General features: G+C 47.7%; 1 protein-coding gene across 8 annotated transcripts; it reads right to left on the bottom strand.

Annotated features, from left to right (window-relative positions):
* Positions 1 to 410: 410 nt before the first annotated feature.
* On the bottom strand, positions 411 to 20330 carry LARP4 (La ribonucleoprotein 4). 8 transcript variants are annotated; one of them, XM_055791996.1, is made up of 18 exons: positions 20188 to 20330; positions 17918 to 18017; positions 14764 to 14938; positions 14417 to 14564; positions 12658 to 12816; positions 12259 to 12334; positions 11589 to 11725; positions 10742 to 10845; positions 9596 to 9706; positions 9158 to 9211; positions 8313 to 8522; positions 7715 to 7818; positions 3812 to 4045; positions 3004 to 3052; positions 2643 to 2801; positions 1948 to 2069; positions 1523 to 1694; positions 411 to 1330 (listed from the first exon to the last, which is right to left on the bottom strand). In XM_055791996.1, the coding sequence occupies exons 3-18, from the start codon at positions 14812 to 14814 to the stop codon at positions 995 to 997; spliced, it is 2226 nt and encodes a 741-aa protein (XP_055647971.1). In that variant the 5' UTR covers positions 14815 to 14938; positions 17918 to 18017; positions 20188 to 20330; the 3' UTR covers positions 411 to 994. The 8 variants fall into 8 exon arrangements, with proteins under 8 accessions (XP_055647971.1, XP_055647975.1, XP_055647970.1 ...); XM_055792000.1 differs by lacking the exon at positions 14764 to 14938 and having other exon boundaries at positions 20188 to 20324; XM_055791995.1 differs by lacking the exon at positions 17918 to 18017 and having other exon boundaries at positions 20188 to 20314.
* Positions 20331 to 21753: the final 1423 nt, after the last annotated feature.

Raw genomic sequence — 21753 nt, 5'->3', positions numbered from 1 at the left:
CTGGAATTCCAGGCTCTTCACTTGTGAAGCTAATATCAAGTACTGTGTAGCCATGCATCGATCCTATACTGGGCCTGCCTCAGGAAAACATACCAAGAGAAATGCACAAAAAGTCTGTAATAAAGATTAAGAGAAAGTAACAAGCGGGGGGGGGGGGGGGGGGGGGGGGACGACGGACACGACACCACAAACAAAACCCCCCGCAAACCTAAGAAGTTGCCCTCAAAAGGAGGCGAGGAAAAAGGGCAAATTAAAAATTCTGACGTGCTCCCTTCTGCCTCCTTCCAACTGCGCCCAGAAGACAATTTCTGCCATCCACGTGCTCTGATCTACAATCGAGTATCCTGTAAAAATCAACAGTTTGAAAAGCTCGCTGAATGAATTATTAGTAAGGTCAAGAGACTACAAGCTGGAAACACAAAGTTTACTACAGTAGTACATTCAGTTTTTATCATCAGTGACTAGTCATGACAACAGTATCTGGCTGCACTCATTTCCACTCACACTGACCAAGCACCTCGGCTGCAGACGCGTGCTGCAATGCAAGGCCATCAATGGCAGACACATCATCCGACAAGCCAAATGTTAAATAGGTTAAAAAAATTCTAATTTTACAGAAACGCTCATTTTTCAAAAATAATATTCTCTTATCCTTTTCCTCCTACACTGAGGGACAGGTTAATTTGTCAATTCATATTCTTTCACTTTGTCAAAACACTAGTTTCACAACCCCAAAACTGATTTCAAGCAGGAAACCCTCTGCAAATTAAAAACAAAAATACAAAAATTATAATCTCTATATTTATATTGATTGGAATCCTCCAGCATTTGTGAAATCACTTTTAGAGATGAATTTTGGGACCCTCCACAACTTCTCCACACAAGCCACGCTCCAGTTCAGTATTCCCCTTCACGAATACTTCTTTCTCAGTCTCCTTTGCCGCTTATTAGTCCACAGCTCAAATTAAATAGAGAATAATTGGCTGGATAAGTGTTACTTTGGTGACCGGGGTGGCACGTACTGCTCCTTGCCGATACGTCGAGGTGCTCCCTGAGGCGATGATCTGCGTCCAAATTGGCGCCTCTGTTCCCTGATTTTCCCAGCAGCTCCCCTGGGAGGCCCGTTGCCTCGGAACCCAGAATAATCCTTCATGCGACCTTCACCCTTGTCATGAGCCTTCTCCGGAGCCTTCTCGGCTGTACCGTTGTCTTCAGTTTTGGCAGGGGGAACGATGTTGGTGCGATGTTCCCTGAGAGGCTGAACAGCAACGGGAGGAGGCTCTTTTGGGGGCTTCTGGCAAACTTCAGCGTAACTTAGTTTGCGTGGCTCCTTTGGGACCAAGGGAAAGAGCAGGATTTACACACTGGAACCACCACGCTCCACTCTTCCGGACCATTCCAGACACAGCAGCTATCACACCGCAGCCGTGGCAAACTGCACAAGGTCCCCGATGCTACATCGGCACATCCAAGCAGAAGCTCCCACCATTCCCCACCCGCACCCTGCTGCTCCGGGCCTTACCTGCGTCGACAAAGCAGGAGCTGCGCTGGCGTTAGCCGAAGGTGAAGCGGCATTTGTCCTCGGTGGCTTTGCAGCACTGACGGGAGAGACAGCCAGCGGCGGGGACGTGTGGCTTGTAACATCTTTCTGAGCCGACACTTCTTCTGGTTTGCTGTCCGGCTGAACCGTGCTGCTAAAGCAAAAGCCATTTCACATTAAAACCTAGTAACACGGAAATTCATGTTTGAGAAAGTATTTTTCTTTGAAGACACAACTGCGCCTTTTGCAGCCACTACCACCACAATTTGTTATTTCCATCTAGTGGCCTCCAGAGAAGCCACCTACTGAAGGAACAACAAGCATTACCGCCACCCTGCCGGACACCAGCTGGAGTCTTTGCCAGAGCAAACAAATTTTAACGCTCCCGACTCAAGTAATGTGCGTACCTTAATGCCACAGCTTCGGTCTGACTCGGGGAACTCACACTTGTCACCGGCTGCTGGACGGTGCTGTGCGTCGGTTCTTCCTGAGCAGGAGCTGGGCAGCTGGGCAGCAGATCTTTGCTTTCCTGTACAGAAATGAAGTTGCAAAACACAGAAAGATGGCAGATGGGCTTAAACCGCTCCTCAGTGTGCCAGTTGGAGACATCTGAGAAGCAGGATATTTCCAAAGGCTGCTCAAGTCTCAATGATGGGAATTTTACTTCTTTTGGAGCATCACCTCTAAACCAATCACCCCTTATACGGGCAACACAAATGGCAGATAAAACAAGAAGTAAGGCCGTGCTTAGCCCACTGGCTCAAAGAAGAGATTCACCTGGAAGCAGCCCCTGCCTACACCTCACCAAACCGATCCTACTCCAACACTCCTCATCTGCCTGCTTTATTCCAAAACACAACCGAGCTTACAACAGTGTAATTAGAGAACTTCAGCTAAATACCTGCAAAAAGCCAAGGAAATCCAAGACCAAAAAGACAGAAACTGCACTATTACAGTAATATATATGTAATAAACACGGTAGGATGTTTGGGTTTAAAGCATTCTCACGTGCAGCTCTAACGTAAGGCAACTCTAAGCAGGGGAGGAGGGAGACACAGCAGACGCGCACGGCTGCGAGCATCCCGGAGACACACGCAGGTACCTTTTCTTTGCAGACTCCTTTAACGATATCGGACATCCTGCTCTCCAGCACAGGCTCTCCCGGTATTTTTGCTGTGCTGCCAGGTAAAGGTGGGAAATTTGATGCTAGCAAGTCAAACTTTGGTGTCTGAGTCTTTGTTTCTGCTGAAGACTGAGGTCTCTAGAGAAGGGAGACAGCCGTTAATAAAGCTGTAACACCCAGCACTGAAAGCACTGAGCGAGTGTCAGGGAAATTTCCCAGGAACACTGACAATCCAGAGTGCAACCTGAGAATTCAAGGACTGTGCCGTTCCTTCCACAAACACACAGCCAACACATTGCACTTTGCGCAAAAACCTTGCAGCAAGGGAAGCAGAACTTACTGAAACCCGGTCATCTTCTCGTCTCCTCCGACCTCTGAAAACATTCCTCCTTTAAAGGCAAAAATAAAGTCAGTAAGTGCATTCATCTAGCTGAAGGGCGCACTCATCCGCACAAAGGGGAGCCTGTGGCCGGGGATTTACAGCAGCCTGCCGATGCTTCTCAAGATACAGTTCTGGGATGTTCTCCATCTTCAGGAGGGGTCAAAGCTCTTATGCTCTTGGAACAGAGCCAATACGGGAAAACAATTTCTCTTTTCTCTCCCCGTGAAGGAGGGACCCTTGAGTACTGTATCTGGACAAGCACAGTGACAATTAGACTGTAATATCCTATAGCTTTATAGTAATAAACTTAATCACCTGATTTCTCACATTATCTGTCTTGTTTATTTAAGTGTCTAAACCCTGAATTAACAGATGAAAGATAAAACCAGTTGATCTTACAACATTTAGGAGCATCGAATTCCCCAGCTAAGGATCTACTTATTATTTACAGCAATACAAATACTAACTTTACTTCAACTGTTTTAATTCCAGGAACAAACCAGGCAGTTATTCTGAAATAGAGACACCTCATGATCTTACTGCGAGGCATTTGTCAGAATGACTAATAGCCATACGGTCAAGCAGGAAGCTTTTGTGCTCCCAGTGAGGTATTTATCATGCCTGGTTTATTTCAACGTCAAGTTTTCTCCTGGTCAGCCTTTACAGAAATACCAGTTGTGCCAGCGGTGGGGATCCTTGGCTCATGCGAGCCCTTTAAACCTCCGGCACCACGACCCAACTGCACCGATGTGTTACAGCTCTTTACCTGCCCCTGCCAATGCCGTAATCGCCGTTCTGCTCCATCTGTGCGGTCGGAGAATCCTTCTGGGAATATCCTTGCTCTTGGTGCCCGGTTAACGTACTGTTATGGCGCTCCATAACAAAATTCCTTGAGTTGGTTCTGTTCAGTGGGCCATCCCCCACGGGCATGGTACTGACGGCAGCTGGACCCTCCGCAGCGTGTTCCGAGCTGTTCGATGATCGGAAGTGAGGCTTCACACTGCAGGACACAGAGCAGCAGCTGTGTAACCCAGTTTCAAGAACAGGACCCAAAACTACCACCAACTACAGTTAATTCATAGCTGACGAGGAAGGAGGAGGGCAGCAAGCACTGGGACTCCACCAGAGAAGTTGTTTCCTACATTTGTCAAGACCAATGACGCCATTCCTCCTTACCTCCATCTATTCCTTTTGTTAAAGTTTTCTTGCAACCTCCTCTCCCGTCAAGTGTTGCCACTTGAAGAAAACATTGAGATCACTGCCCAATAGATACCACAGGGACAAAAAACCCCCACAACCCTCAAGCAGAAACACCACCACCACCCCCCCCCCCCAAAAAAAAAAAAAACCAACCCCAAACAAACCCCAAACCTAGGGGTGGCAGAAGAATCCAGAGGGATTCTTCTATTTCCCTGGGCCTGCAGCACAGGCACGGGGTACCGGAAAGTCGTCTGGAGAAATAAGCCAAGCCTGAGGCACAACCTGAGCTGGCCACAAGTGAAAAAACTGAACTGAAAGAAGAAGCCAGGGGCAGAACAGGCTGAAGAGAAGAGGGTAAATAAGGCTGGGGTAGCTGGGAGGCCACCTCCCCCGGTGCTTCAAAAGCCAGGATCTTCGCCTCCCTGCTCCTGTTACCAAACACCCACAACACTGATTCTGCAGTTTACAATACCCCAGACACTTTACCCAGTTATCGATTATTCAGCCTTAAAGCTCTATTTCCTCTGAAAAGGCGCAGCTGTGTACATGCAGTGCCTCGGCAAGGTAAGGCTCAGGGTCTTAAAACACCGAATTACCCAGAAAAACCCTGACCTACCACCACACGGAACAGTTTTCTGGAGCAGCATTCACGTGCCTTAAGACTATATTCCACTCCTGCACCTCGCTGTCTTTTCCACACAGCACCAACCAGTTTTGGCAAGCAAGGCGGCAAGGACCTTAAACTCTTAAACTCTCCTTTGGTCACCGCTCCACATCTCATGATTTAAGGGCAGAATGAGGATTTTGCATGCTTATTGTTTTTAAACAATTTCATTATAACATTCCATGCAATCAGAAGAAGTTCTCCCACTGCCAGCCAAAGTACGATCCCTAGCCGGGAGGAGAAGTTAATGGGGCTACAGGATCTCTTAGAGAGTCACCAAGGAGCGGCCTGGAGAAGGGTCCTTTCTTCCAACAGACCGTCACTCACGCAGCTTTGGGCTTCCCTAAGCTAAGCAAACAGGGAAAGGCACATTGTGGATGCCACAGACCCCAGACTACCTAACAAAGAGGTAGTTTCCCCTTCCAGCTTCCACCAATAAACTTGTTGCCTCCCACTTGGCCAGAGAATTTAAACTGGGAGGAAGAAAAAGCAAAATCAAATAATTCAACGCATGATAAATTATCATTTGTCAGCACTAAATCAGAGCAGCAGCAAGTGATGTGGCTCCTCCCTCTGCTCAGCCGTTGATCCTGTGGTATTTTAAAAATCAACTCCACCGCTATCTGGCAGGTTTCTCCACAGCCTCGCTACTAACAGCTGGAAGTTGTGCAGCATTTCATATGTAAGCAGAACAAAAATCACCTTTTAAGAGCCTAGTTTCCAGTGGTCAAATTAATCTGCTTTACCCAAGACATTTTAAGTTACTGTTTAGATGGCTGGATAGAAAAAAATCAATTTAATCAACATTAGCAGCCAGGATTCTCTGTTACAAAGACTCAATCTTCCTTTCCCACAAGGATGTTGCAACAAATCAGGGCAAAATAAACATGAGGGGCTTAAACAAATGTTTAGCTACAGAGAAAAATCAAATATTTAACTCTTAACTGCCTGTACGACAGAACAAATTCACTTCCGTAGCCAGCACGGAAACCCAAAAGCAGCAGCTGGACGAACCGCTCCAAACGAGCTCTCCTGCAGTTCAGGAGAAGATATGCTCAACCAAGATTAATGCATACCTCACAGCTTCCAGAAGCACTAAGAACCAGTTTGGAGGCCCCAGTAAGGTTAAGTTTTCCATCAGCAAAGACCACAGGGAGGAGGAGGAGGAGGGACGCTAACTGAATTCTTCCATTTTGTTCAATGTTCTTAAAATGGAAGACTTAAGTCATAAATTCAGCCCTCAGATCTCATAATCTTACCCATCACTGAGAAGGCCACAATCTTGCCTGGGCAGAAGAGCAAAGCAGAAAAGACAAGGAAAGATAAGGAAGAAAAAAAGCAGAGAGAGGGAGAGAGAGATGAGATGAGAGTGAAAAAAGAAGGAAAAGCATGAAGTGCAGGCTGCCCAGACAATCGACTGTTGGACCTGTTCTCTCTTAGCGCGATACTTGATCATCACTGGGCCAAACCTTCCAGGCGATGCCTGAGCTGTCACCTTAGCAGGCAAAGAAATCCTGCCCAAGCGTAACTAATGTCTGCTGCCACAAAATGAAGATTTATTACCACAAAAACAGAGCTTTGTACTAGCACAAAGGCTGAGCAAGATTGGCAGGAAAGATAAGACAACCAAGACAGACCAGCAGAACCTGTACGCATGACCCTAAAGCTATAACTTCACAGCGGCTGAAGATTTTACAAACAAAAGTCTTAACCAGAAAACTTCTAAAAGCTTAAGGATTATACAGATGTGATCTACGAGGCAGTAGTGAATGTGCAGGCATTTCAAGATGTTAATGTTTGGGTACACACAATTCTTGTCCAGCTTCAGCATTCGTACTTTTGGGAGGATCCGCATACATGCGAGTGTTACAGGGTTTAAGTTTAGGCACAATTTAAGGGGACAATTTTTTTTCTAAGATCTTGGTCAGGGGCTGAGCAGCTGTAACTCCACCAGCTGCCCCACCTTCCAAGTCAAGTTGTCCTACCAGTTGCACAGCCTGTGTGAAGACTCTGCTGAGTCACCACAGCCCGAATACTGAAGTTCACCTTCTGCCAACAGCCACAGCCCTTAACTGCATCACAGAACCACTTACGGTACAGGCAGTTGTCAACTGACTTCTCAAACAATATAAAAAGTAATTCCCCTGCTACCAGCTCGCATGCTGAATACAGTGAAAGAACTTGCAAATAAAACAATTTCCACCCACACAAACAGATTACTGCTCCTTTGTATTTACAGAGCGCTGTTCCAGTGAATACAAAGCTGTTTCCTTCTCCCCAGTGTTTAGATCTGAGCCGAGTCCTTTACAGTTATCAGGAAAGATGGGGATAAACCAAATAAATTATAGTAACAGACTCAGCATCCAGCAGTTTTAGCATCCAGCAGTCTGGGCATGCGACTTCTCAGCTGCATAAACTGAATGGCTCTCTGCAAGGCTAATCACACAACAGGAAAAGCTTACATTTGTGCTGCAGGAGTTTATAATCTGTGTATAACAAACACAATTAGAAGTATTACCTTAAGAGGAAGTTATTTATTTGTCTGCAGAAATTCCTCTGAGGCTTTTAAAGGAGTTACCTTTGCTCTCTCCAGCACATATGTCCATTCTTTTAGGATCTTGAGCTGCCACCTTGATTTTAATTTTATTTTATAAATCAAGTTGAAAAACGTCATACATATTTGATAAAACAAAACAAGTACCCTAGTCCCAGCAGAAGGCACTGCATTCTACAAGTGCAAGGAACACTTCAGGATCTCAATACTGTAAGTTCTCCGAGAGCAAACAACTGACAGAGCTATCTTACCGATTTCTATGGAATGGGCGACCTATACTCAAAGAAGCAGCATTTGTTTTATATGATCCTGGTGTATTAAAGCCATTCACAAATCCACCGTTAGGAAAGGGGGCCTGCAACAGACAGAACAGTCTCAATGGCTGAACTAAAAAGAAAAACGTTTGCAGTTTTATGAGATCAGCTTCAGCAGTTATTCATCTAGTCTGTACTTTTACACCGGGCCGCCGTTACCTAGTATGTTGTGAGCTTACTACTAAAGTGAAAACCCCACCAGGTTAACAGTCTGCACGTCTCCTCGAGCATCAGGGTCCTCCTGGAAGAGCTACAAAGCTGTTCCAGTGACACTAGCCACTGGACAATGGAATTTCACACCATTTCTTGAAATAAATGGCAGCCCATGGTGCGACACGCAGCCTCTCCAATAGCCTTGCTTGATCAGGTCCACGATATAACAGGAACTATTATAAAACAGAGGGATCTGACTAGTCAACCTGCACATTCTACAGCTGAAAAGCCCACTGCTGTGGCTTAACCCCGCTGATTTGTTAACCAAATGACTCCTGCTGTTTTGGGCTAGCTCCTCTCGCTTCCATCAGCTGTTACTCACCAGTGGTGTTTCAAAGTAAGGTGCAGGATTGGGAGACCACGTCTGAGGCACGATGCTGTAAATAGAGTACTGCTGAGGACTATATACAGGCTGCATAAAGAGTGGCGAGGCAAACTGTGCTTGTGTTTGAACTGGCTGAGTATAGACACTGGAATCCACTACCCGGTAACCATTCTTAGCAAAAAAGGTGTTGATGGCTTTTATCCTTGCCTGCAAGAGAGCACATCGCATCACAGCCATTAGTCGGGAGAAACGGAGAAGCAGAGCACACGATCTTTCTTGCCTAGCGAAATTATAACAGAAGGGACATGAAGGAGGAAGTTGATGACTGCGTAGAAATAAAAGCTCTGATAAAAATCAATACACATCATTTTCTAACAGCGTGCTAAACGGGGAGGACATCACACGCCGCTTTAGCTAGAGAATCTGTCAAGCTGAAGATAAACGCTGCCTCCTATAGCAGCGACCGCCCAGGCTCCGGTTTTGGCAGCTCCTCTCAGTACAAAGGCCTTGCTGCAGCCCCGTTTGTAGAGCAGCTAACTCAACCTAGAGACTCATGATGGCGAGAGTCCCTCTCCTGAGTTCTGCAGACCCAGATTCCGGGGAAAGTGGAGAAGGGAAGACGAAACAGGAATGTATTTCACCCCTCATGGGAAGCAGCTCTGTGAATAACCAGCAGCCACTGAACTGTAATTTTTCGAAGCTACTCATGACCTCATTCAAGTTACCAGCCCCCAGAACAAGTGGTAGGAACTATCCCACTGCTAATTCCTTAGTGCCCGCCCCCCCCCCCCCCTTAAATGCACACTATCAATCAAACAGAAGCCTATATAAAGCAGCCTTACCATTACTGGCTTGCCCTGAAAGGTTTTCACTTCTTCCCTTAAGTACTTAAACGCCTGCAGATACAAAAAACATTAGAATATCTTGATCATAATTATACTTCTCGAAGGATATTACATGACGTAACACGAGTGTCTAGCCATCTGCTTCCCTGTTAGCCCAGCTACATTCATGAACACTTCGAATTCAGGACATACCCCATGTCAGTTATGGCTGGTGAGTACTGAGGCAAGAGGCAGACAAGGGAATTCTAACCCGACAATCCCTCCACTTTTTCCTCTATTAACCAGAATTTGCCACTAACCTCTTAAAATAACAAAAGGGGGATAAGGAAATAAAACATTTCTTTTAGCTACAGGAAGCATGTGGGCAACCCTCTCAAGCAGGGGAAGCATTAGGAAGAAAACTGAGATGTCATTACCAGTTGAAGGCAGCCTTACCTGTTGCGCATCTGTATCTGACTGGAATGTAACGTACCAGTTGTTGTTGTGAGCAAACTCACAGCTTATCACTTTGGGGCAGTTTTCATTTTTAAAGAGAGCCTTAACCTCCTAGGGGAGAGAAGAAGCCAGGTGATTAAGGGCATCAGCTCTGAGCTGTAAATTGAACACTAAACCAACAAAAGTTTACTCTCCAGCCCCTCAGCTGCAATTTTCCCTCCACCAGGGATGTTCTTTTGTTCCCCTGACAGGTCTGTCACACAACAAATTATTCTCTACTTGTTTGTGAACGCAAGAATACCAGTCCAGCCTAGTGAGCTCCCCAAATAAAAAGCAGCAGGCCCATCTGGTAAGAAAATCACAATCAGTACAGAACTGGAAGTATTTCTGTATGAAAAGGTAGCAGAAATGTGCCTTTAGATCAGGAGAGTCATCTAGACAAGAATGATTCTAACAAATGTTTCTAAATCAAGGCAACCTGACAGCTTTGCAATAATCAGATTTTAAAGAGGCAAAAGCAGCTGTTCAGCGTTTGCATTAAAAGAACTAATTAAAAATGCTAGCAGACAAACACCCTGTGTTACAACTTTAAAAAACAAAGAACTAAATCATTCTGTTAGCCAAATATCAGTAGGAATTTTATTATCCTCCCTCCTCGGAACATAATGAGCTCAGCTCACATGGGGTCACAATGAATGAGAAATGTTTAGTAACATTTCTTGCTGCCAAAACAACCGTCTGACTTCAAGTAAAGTTACTGCTGTGACAAAAATTCAGCCTGAATTCCAAGCTATGCCCTGGACTGGTTTATTTTTGGATCTGAAAAGAAACCAGTTCAAACGTCCTTCCAGAAAAGCCTAGCTAGCTTAATTTTCGGTGGAAAAAAAGTTTACTTAAGAGTATTTTAATATATTAGTGAACAATGGGATCGAACAACAACAGCAAATTTCTGCCTCAGCTTTTTTGACAATACATCCAGGCAGAAAAAATTACTTACATGGTTTATGAGAAAAATATCTGTGTTTAATCAGATTAAATACCAGCTGACCTTTTAAGCAACACTTCCTGCTGCTGCCTGAAGCACTGTTGAAGACACCCTCCAAAAACATCAACAGGCTTTTCCACCTTTCTTTTCTACTCATTTACCTCTATAGGTGTTGTTTCAGGGATCTCACGGAGAATGATAATACATCGTTTGTGGTTTGGTCTTACTTTCTCCCCTCTCTCATCCACTTGTACCATAGGAGAAGCTAAAATTAAAAAGACAAAAGTTGGCTTAATATTGGACACTGCGCACTGCAAAACACCTCAGCAATAAGACTCCCCAATTATTGAACTCACCACAAAGAACTACGACAGACTGCTGAAGAAACCCGATTACTCAAATTCTGAGCAAATAACCATTTGACCAGCTAAGGTCTGCTAGATCTTCGGTGTATTTTAGCTCTTTGATGCTGCCTCTATCTACAGCTCAGGTATCTAAAAAGCTCAGTCCCTAATTCAGTTCACTCCCAGCTCAAATTCAAGCCCAAGGATATAAAAGCATTCCTAGAGGGAGCCCTAATGGGAAAAGTTCAGGTAAGAGTAGGGAAATCAAGTCAGAATAAAGATGTAAAAAGTTCACTTACAACTGCTTCCGCAAGAAGCCAAGCGCAGAATCAGCACAGGACATGTCAGAAGAATTCTAGCTAATTTACTAAGCCATTTCTAATTTTATCATTTCCAGTAAACTTCTGCACTGAATCAGAAGTAGTTTATTCCCAGAAAAAGACTTGCACTGCTAGCCGCTTACTGAGGCAGATTTAGGCATTTATTATAAAGCATGATGAGAATTCAGGAGCCTGGAACAGCCACTTATTCAAGCACCTCTGCGGAACGAGGCTCCCGTCACCGCTGACCAGAACAATACGCCATAACCAGCTCAGAGACCAACACATTTCTCTAAAGCAAGGAAAGATTCTTTGTTCTACGGACACCCAACAGCCAGACTTACATCTCAAAACTTCCAGAATAAGGTCCATATCTGTTGTCAGCTTCTTAATACCTTCCATGTTGGCAATTGTCCATATCGGAACAAACTGATCACTATCCATTTGAGACATCAAGTAGAGATCCTTGGAAAGATTCTCACTAAAAAGACAGGAGTTCGCTGTTTTATAAAAATCCTGAACTTTACTTACAGAAGCCTCAAAACAATAGAATAACTGCAGGTTTAAATATTCGCCAATACCATTCACAGCTAACTCTAGCCAAAAGATACGCAGATTTTCCCTCCTGGAAAAAATCCCAGCAGATCAACACAAAGCCAAATCAGTTAATTAAAAATCTTCCTGATAGTTATGGTGCTCTGCAGGCTAGGCTGCAAAAAGGATCTTGTGAAAGAATCCTCTTCTGGTAACACACAGCTAAATTATCTCTACATTTTCCGACTGTGAAGCACAGAAGTCACACTCAAATCCTCATTAAAGGACACGGATGCACGTGCAGGACTGGAACAGCTGAAAGGCACCACAGGGCTTCTACTGCATTTTAGTGAATCTCGTTTCATATGGCATCCAACCTAACATTCTTATGAAGATGACAGCACATATCAAGCCAAAAAAAAAGGGGGAATTTGTCAACAATTTTAACAAAGGGTTTATACAAAGTTAACTGTACTGTACCGTGAGAAGCAGAATTCAAGTTGTTTTTTCAAACACTCTCTAATATCTTCTGTGGACACAGCGGAGCTGCCTTCACCTAAAAGTTACCACATTCACCGTCAGATCTCAGTTTCACACTGAGAACACAAAAGAACGTGTCTCGTACAAGAAAAGAATGACTCCTGGGTAAGACCAAGAGGGCAAGCTCATCTGAGGCATGCTTACAGACCATCACACCACACGTCCTCAAAATGCCACAGATCCCCCAGTTTTCACCGATTTGGCCAAGTGCTACGGCTGGTTGGGATCTTCTTGAATATTTTTGGAACATTTCAAAGCTCCTACTCAGTCACGACGTAACTGCAGCAGACTCTAGAGGGTTACAGATACTGACAGGGGTATTCTAGCTTGCACACTCACCAGACACTTCATAGATTTGGTATCCAAGATCTTCGGTTGCCAGGACAATTCCATTTGCAGATGCTTCATCAACTCCCGTGCCATTTCTTGTGGCTTCACAGGATGGGGAATACATCACTTCATACTGCTTGCAGCTATCCTCTGAAATCTCTATGTTACCTGCCAAAAAAACGCATCATCAATAGAAAACCTACTATAACCTTCGGAGTATTTTCCATTTGAAAAATTTTGGCTACCAACGTTAAAACAAACACTCAAGAACACCATAACTGAAAGCATCTAGACTTAGCCTATGTTTTTTAGACTTTCAGTGTCTACTTTGTATTGGATGGCACTTTCTACCTCTCCCACTTCACAAAGATCCTCTGGTTTGCGCTGGGGGCTCCAGGGTAAGTAAATAATAGGATCAGAAAATCGTAAGATCCCTTTAAAGTGACAGAGGTTCTAAAAAACAGGCCTTCCACCTGGAATTTGAAATATTTAAACGGGGTTCCTAAAGACAAAGCACTAAAACAGCTTACATCAATGCACTGCACCACCCTTATTTACATCAGGGACTCAGGAGCATTTAGTGGTTTTTATAAAACGCAACAGAATGACACGGAAATTGGCCGATCTCTTCTGCAGGACACCTCAGCTTAGTCTTCACCACAGCTGCCTGAGATAGAAACAAGTGCCATTTTGGTTGAATCCAGTCAGGCGAAGGAGATCATTCTAAAAAAATCAACTGCCTCAGTAGATGGCTAGATCTTTGCCACACTACTGATGAATCCACTAAAAACAAACGTTGAGAAGGGATACTGTCCATTAGATACTATTACATTAAAAATTGTTAAAAGCAAAACCACCGTATTTGGAAAAACTGCCTTCAATTTTCCAGCAGCGTAACACTGCCACGATGGCTTCATTTTGAAATGAAGAGACAAACGAGCTTCTGTCATCCAGTGCACAAACTCAGTACTCTCTCTTCACTTCTGCTGACTTTCCAGAAACCCGTAACCTCAGCTACACAATCGGCTTCACATCGCATCTAAACCAAATCAGAAGAGTTCAACCATTTGAGTGTTTAATTCTGCATGACAGGACCATGCGGTAAGGATCAGAAAGGGGGGCCGCAAGGGAATACGGACTAAACCGGCAGAGGTTAACCATAGATGTGTTGCAGTTTCTACCCCCCACCCAGTACAAACGCTACGGCCTAACCGCTCTCAGCAGCACCTCAGTGACCTACCGGGATCGCAGGTGGCCCTCAGATCTTATCTTCCCGTTCACAGGGTCAAGTGTATACTAAAGTGCAGCAACGGTGAACAAGTCACAAATCCATTTCTACACATTTAGCATCTTGTTTCCCTCTTAGCGCGTTACTCAGTCATCACCGGGCCCCTTGGATCCCGTTACCTGCTGAAGTACTCCGTGCCAGCGCAGCTCCGGACACCTTGAATCCCTAAACCAAAGCTCGCTGGTCAGACTTACAACATCTACAAACTGTCTATAGTGTTTTCTCACGTTTATTTCACACTTGTTGTTACCTCAGCACTCACAACCTCAAGGACAAGAGCAAGAGGTTGCTTCTCACTGCTGAACTCTCCGCAGAGAACGCCCAGCACCCCATGGCAGGGGATGTATCACAGCCAGTGCCCGAACACAGAAGAGCAAGAGGTTGCTTCTCACTGCTGAACTCTCCGCAGAGAACGCCCAGCACCCCATGGCAGGGGATGTATCACAGCCAGTGCCCGAACACAGACCCGCGACATCTCACCCTCGGTGTGAGTCCCTTGTGCAGCCGTTGTTTCTTGCCACGTGTGCTCTGCGCCATTTGTTGGTGGCACAGCCTCACTACTCCCTTGGGGTACTTCTTGCCACACCTTGGCGTTAGGGTTTAAGCCAGCACCTTTCGATGTTACCTGCTGAAGAGACCAAAACACTTCTGTTGGGAAAAATGACCCAAAGATGCTTTACAAGTCAAGCCAGACAATACAGGTGAATTTAGTGATTTTCTATAGAGTTCCACATCTCAAGTGTCTAACCAGCTATTAAGTGCCTATTTGATTTTTCATTAATCAAAACAGGAAAATCCTTGGTATTTTCCAAGTATTTCATTTCTACCTCCATTAGAAGTGTTGCCTTCAACCTCTCTTTATTGACATCCGACAACATCAGCAGAGGAAGCGGCTAGCCGTCAAGGACTCTGGTAACTCATAAGCTTTTAAAGACTCGACTGTCATAATGCTCCAGTCCCCTTTCACCAGAAAGGGAAATTTTCCCTCCTCCAGACCCCTTCCTAGAAAGGAAGGTAGAAAAAACATATGTCAAGGAGAAGAAACTAATGACTTACTGAATTAGTGACATCTTTGCTATGCCAGGATCCCTCGTGAACTTACCAGAGTACTACCTGAGTTCCCCACGAGCTTACCTACATCTTATCCGCATCAATGTACACTAATAATTCCCTTAAATTTGTAAGCAAGGAGATTAAAAGTTTTTGAAGTGCCAAGATAAACATACACACCATCACAGCCTGTTGGGAGAGGGGAACAGGATCATCTCTCTTCGAGACTGGGCAACAAGGACCATCGTTAGAGTGAGAGGGTGAACAACGAGACAGACAAGAGAAACTGCTGGATTCCCATCTGGAACCTGACGTGGATAAACGTTTATTCCGACAGCGGAAGACGGTGCCCTCCGAGGTCCCTTCCCGAGAGCTGCTCATGAGCTCAAAGGCATTTGGGCAAGGAGTCCCAGAAGCCAGCAGCAGCACAGAGGATAAGCACTGTCATGGCTTTTGCTCTATCACGATAAATCAAACTTCTTCCATGCAGGCAATTCTCCTCACAAGAATTCCTAGCACGCTACAAGCAACTAATAGTTTCCTCCAAACCGGTTTCTTCAGACATTTAACGACAGGCCACTTTACTCACGCCACGTGCATGATTGTAAAAGGCAAAAGCCATTAATCCTACCTCGTATCTCACAAATAAGGAAGTCTGATATTTCAGAGGCCAGCCTCCTGGATTCTGAAATTAAGGAGTGACATACTACCAGGCCTCAAACATAAAGCAAAAGGATAAGGAAGCAGTTGCGTAGCTTTAGAGATAATTCCTCTGCCAAGGTCACACCTAGTGCCAAAGCTATTTGCTACAAGGACAAGCCCAAATTCAGTAATAAAAAGCCTCCAAAAACCAGAGGAGCAAGACAATCACAAGAGGAGGCAAAACAAAAATCGCTGTTTTTGTAAGGCCCTCTTTGAGATTCAAAATCACACACACACACAACCAATTTAATCCACACAGCAATGGAGTTTTCCCCCTTTCATTACCCTTAGCAGAAGAATATAGCTGTAAACAGAAAGAACTAGAAATAGTTCCATGTGGAAGGCCACGTGCATTTCCCTTCTTTGTTTTCTGAGTAGCTGCTCTCAAAAAAAAACACCCTAGAAGAAAAACCCGTGAAGCTGTTGCACCCGTGTATTCCGTCAACGCAGTTCAGAACTTACTGCTGGTCACTCCTGTGACGCAGCATACCTGTCAGCACGGGCACCTGCTGGAGAACTGAAAACCAGCAGATCCCATTGCCTGGAATTTACTTTTCATCAAAGCAAAAAAAAGACAAGACACATCTAGGAGATGATTCATTATTTTATAAAAATAAACACTGCCTCACTACCTGACATCTTTGAGGTTAGCATTTAGCTCGAGCTGAAAGTAATTGGAAGGAACAAATACAACAAAATGAAATTGAAAGACTCGAGGGAGAGTTTTACACTGCTGGAGCTGATCAGAAGTAAAAAGCAACTCTGAGTACGACAGATGACATCACGCGCTTTAGCCAAGACCGAAAGGCATGTGTGGTAACACCAAGTTCAGAAACCACAGGTCCAAGTGAAAGGCGCTAAGGAACTACAAAAGATTCAAGCTGATAAAGCAATGAATGGACTTAATAATTGTAATGGCTGAAATACACACCTGAAACACAGCGTGGGCTACTTCCCCCTTGTTCTAGAGACACTTAATGCCATGTAACGCAGTTCTGCAAGGCCCGTCCCTTATGTCACGCATCTTAATAACAAGACACCGTGGACTCTGAGAGGATAAAAAGTCCCTAATTTACATAAGCTTTCTGAAAATACAGTCTGCTGCACTCCAGGAGCAGCACCACTCCATTCTGGCAAGCAGCTCTTCTGAAGAGAGGGCCAAAATATCAATTCTTGCTTATTTAACTGAGGCTAACAAATACTGAGCCCATTCGATTGGCTGCAGAACAACCCTCCCAGCTGCTATCGGGAACTTTCATGATCAGGTTAAAGCTTTACAGGGTTACAAAGGTTAGGAACACTCGCTGCTATCCACAAGCTGACAAAGCTGTCCTCCTCAGCACAGCTCCCCTCTAGTTTAGATGACTTTTGGCCAAAGTGGATCAAAGATTCTCCTCCAGCGATTCCTCAAAACGGACCATCGAAGCATCTATCTCATTCCAAAAGGATGGCAAAGAAATTTTCCTTATTTTAAGAGTCTAAATTACATTTAACAGATTCAATTAAGCCACCAAAAATGGAAGTACTCCGAGTTCCTGTTAAAGCACTCTCTTTTAATATTAATTCAAACCACCCTGCAACCAAAATCTTAACCCCGAGCACACGACAGATTTCCCAGAGCAGACCAACTCTCTAAAATCCAAGTGAAAAATCTAGAAAAGAATTTAACAGAACTTGTGAGGTGAGATTCTAAACATTTTCCAGAAGTGGAAATTTAAGTGCCATGGTCAGTAAACCCATGGGAGTTGCAAAGAGAAGCCTTGTGCTGCCGGGGGACATGACAGGCAGGGAACACAAATCTGCAGCAGACTCGGACTTGGCCCGGCGTAGCTGCCCGTCACCTTCTCAAAGCATCCCCAGGCTGCAAAGCAAACCAAAGGGAAAAGGAAAAAAAAAAAAAAAAGAAAAGAGAGAAAGGTGGTGTCAAACCAAAAGCAGCACGCAGAACTCCTCTGGAACTAACTGCAGGCTGTAACAACAGCTCAGTACTCCAAACAGCCCAGGTAATTCTCAAAACACACGTTCATTCAACGGCTACAAGACTGAGCGCAGCGTGTGTTTCGAGTTAGCCACTACGAGCACCCCATCAGTAGGGGCACCTCTTTCACCCCTGGGGAAAGCAAACCCACAGTCGTGGTGTCCCTCACCTGTGTCAATGGTGTCCAGCACTTCTGCATGAACAGGGACAACTGGGGGGGTTGTCACCCAGGGGGGAGCAGGAAGCCTCACCTGCCAGAAAAGAGGGCCAGCAATACTCAGCGCTTCACACAGTCCTGGTTTTCTAGCTAGGAAGCATCGCTGGCAGCAATTAGGGCAGCGCTTCACCCACCTGAAACGCACAGATTTCAATTTTCCCAATAAATTACTAATATATTGGACTAGGAACACATACTCAACCAACCAAAACCCAAAGCAGGCACAGCAAGCCATTATCAATTACATTTTTCACAGTGCATTTAATAATATTCCCAATGCACCTTCATCATCGAGCGTGAACAGCATTCCGGTCCTGGCCTCAAGTGAAAAACAAGGCACACAACACACCAAACACTAATGCATAAAAAACAGCCCAAGCCTTACACCACTCCCTCAGTGCAGCCAATTTTTTGAGCTAGAAGATATGAGAACAGAATTCCACCGTGCACACTGTGAAGGGATCAACTCACAATCGCCACGTGCACGCTTCACTTAAGTCTAAAATATAACTGACAGCTACAGCAAGTCAGCTGATGCTCCCAAGAGCTTCACAATTTCTAACACAACCCTGTTCTGCACCTTATTTTTCAGGCAAACCCAAAGATCCTGCAATAAAAGCTGCTGTCTGCTTCTATGCATCTGACTACAGCGTTTCAGGGCACCTGGTGAAGAGCTCAAGTTCCCTGTCCTGGCAGTGAAAAGGCACCTTCAGGAAGTCAAATTTATCCTCAGGAACATAAAATTAAACATCACTGATAATTCTTCCTGAACGAAGATCAGAGTAACTAACTCACAGCACTAGCAGCGGAGGAGAAAGGAGATCAAACAAAGCAATCAAAGTCAGGCTTGTGCCGGAAAAGGATTCACCGAACGCCCAGGCGCACACTGCCCGGCTGATTTGCTTCAGCTCCCCCTGAGCAGCCCCAGCCCCATCTGCATCACAACTGCTCCATGGCACCGCTGCGGGTTCCAGAACCTGCCTCGCACGCCTGCTGCTCAGAGGGGCCACCTCCGTCTCACGGGCTCTGCTCCTCTCCACCGCGCTCAGCCTCGGATGAGGTTGGCTGCTCGCAGCTCCAGGCTGCGGCTCCCATTAGCTTCAACAGTTCCTCTTCCAGTTAAATACTGTAAAACCAGATTCTGAAGACCTGTCATTCCACGTTCGGGACATCCTTTTTTCCTCCTAGTGCAAGTAACATTTTCAGAACTGAGGCAGTTACTTTAAGAAAGACAAGGAGTTTCCCAAACCTTTTTATTTAGAGCTGCTTAACCACAGAATATATATCGGTATTCACATAAAAGACCGCCACCACGTTCAAAGGGAATACACCACTAGCAATTGCCTGGCTTACATCTTAACCCCATTTATGTCTTATATATAACCCCTGTAGTGCCTTACCCAACCCGGCAGCTGTTTGCTTTGCACGCTTTTTGGACAAAACTTATCGAGGAGTTTCAGGGAGCAGCGCAGTTGCCCGTTTTGCCCAGCAAACACTGAAAGGGCTTCACAAAATCAGGTGAAACACCGTAAATAGGTGAAGAACCGGCCCGGCCCGCAGACCCAGGCCCGGGCCGCCACGCTGCCCACCGCCCCTCCCCCGCCCCGTGTGGCGCAGGGAGGGACACACCGGCCCGTCCGCCCCCCCCCCGCCGGGTGACCTCCACGCCCGGGGACGGGCCGCCCGCGCTCGCAGCCGGGCTGCTGGCCCCTACACGGGCCCGGCGCGCCCAGGCCGCCCCACCGGCCGAGCTTTCCCCGCCAGAAATTACCCCCCCACCCCAATCAACGCCGGCTGTTTAATTAAGGCAGGCGCCACGCACGGGCCGCGCCGCCGCTGCCAGTACGCCCGGGCCCAGTGCAAAGCGGCGGTGCGGCCCCGCGGGGCGGCCGGGGACTACCATGGGGCGCCAGGGAAAGCCCGACCCGGCCCGCCGGGGCCGCTCCGTTCCCCTCCGGAGGCGGGAGGCCCCGCCAGCCCCACCATCCCGGCGCCGAGCGAGGCCGGCGCGCAGGGCCCGGGCCGCGCGTAACCTTCACGGCAGGCCGCGGTGCGGCGGCTCCCCCGGAAGGTCACCGCGCCGCCTTCCACCCCTACCACGCGGGGGCCCCGGCACCCGCGGAACCTTCCAGAGCGCCGAGCCCCCCCCTCACCCCCGCCCGCCGGGCTGGCGGCCGCCGCCCCCGGATTTGCTGTGTCAGCCCCGTCCCCTCCCCCCGGCGCGGCGCGGCCGGCGGCGCGGAGCAGCGTGCGCGGCCTCCCCGCCACATGGCCCGGGCTCGGCGCCGGCGCGCCGCGCCTCACCTCCACGAAGAGCAGCATCCTGCCGCCCGCGCCCAGGCCGGCGGGCCCGCGATCCCCGCCGCGCTCCCCGCTGCCCGCCGGCGGCCGCGCCAGCGCCAGCGATAAGGACACTCGGGCTCCGCCTCCGGCTCCTGCCGCCAGGGCCCGGCCCCCTCCCTCCCGCCACCGCCTCTTCCGGCGCACGCCGAGCACTTCCGGGGCACAGGCGGTGCCGGATCCGCCCACTCCCTGCGGGGGGCGGGGGAGAGCGGAGGAGAGCAGAACCACTCCGCCAGGGGGCGCAGCGGCCGCGCTGCGCAAAGGGAGCCGGCGCCCCCCGCGGGAGGGAGTGGGCTGGCCCGCAGCGCCCAGGGGTGGGGGGGCGGGGGTGGCCGTGCTGCATTATATAAATTTATATCATTTGGGGTTTGGTTTGATTTTTAAACTACACAACGCAAAATACATTTTTTTTTCTCTTACACAACAGGAAGGGGGATCCCCCCCGCAGAGCCCGCTGGGCCCCCAGCACCCTGCCAGGCATCACACCCACTGCACCCACCTGTTTTGTCCCATTTTTTCCCGATTTTTCCTCATTCCAGCTGCGCCCCCACAGCCCACTTCAGCACTCCACCGCTGACCCGGCCACTGACCCCCTGCCCGCCTTGCCCTTGCTGCACCACCGCAGCCTGTGGCGTGGGCCTGGCGAAGCCGAGCGGTGGGCCAAGAGCAGGGAAGATTCCCAGAAAATTCCCCAAGGCCGAGCCCCCCGCCAGCACCGCCGGGGTGGGATTTTCCCCCGCCAGCGCTCACCGTGCCCTGCGCCTCCAGCTCGCTTATAGACCCTATATCCACCCAGCCCTGGGAACGTGGCCATGGGCAGGGAAGGGGCCGGGGCGGCTGCCGGGGCTCCCACCACCGGGAAGGGGCGGGGAGACGCCGGGAAGCGGAGAGAAGCCTTGGCTATGGCAAAGAACGTCACAGGACACCGGATTTCCTCCAGACAGTGCCAGCACAGAAAGGGCAGCCACCCGCCACAGCATCCCTGCGAAGCCAGGCCACGATACCCATCACCTCTGTGGGAAAGATCCGCTCAAGCTCAGCGGAGCCTGAATCGTTTATTCCATGCGGTGCCTGTTTAATATTCGCGTGGCAGAGGTGGCGCACCCGGGATCAGAGCAGGGGGCTGACAGAGAAAGGGCCGGATCTCACCTACGGAAACCCCGAACACCGGACTCCTGCTTGCGTGTGCCTCGGCTCGCTGGTGTTACTCAGCCCCACAGGGAGCAGCGGCGGCGGAGGGGATTCCTGCAAGGAAAAAAACACTCTGAAACCATTTTGCTTTAAAGCAACAGGGAAAGAGCCACCAAACTTATTACAGCAGGGAGCCAGGCCCAGCTGGGAATCTTAGGTGATCAAAAAGTATTCTGTTAAAGAATTAATATACTCTGTGGTGGGTTTGGGTTGGGTGAAGGATACGGCTCTGAGCCCTCGGCTCCTTGCCGGCAGGGTGCTGCCATGGCTCGCTCTGCCGCTTGCCCTGCGAGGGAACCTGCACCCTGCTTAACACTATTACCCGCAATTACGGTC

The sequence above is a fragment of the Falco peregrinus genome, chromosome 19, assembly GCF_023634155.1.
Source record: "Falco peregrinus isolate bFalPer1 chromosome 19, bFalPer1.pri, whole genome shotgun sequence".
Taxonomy (NCBI): domain Eukaryota; kingdom Metazoa; phylum Chordata; class Aves; order Falconiformes; family Falconidae; genus Falco; species Falco peregrinus.
This window is presented reverse-complemented; position numbering and strand designations above follow the sequence as displayed.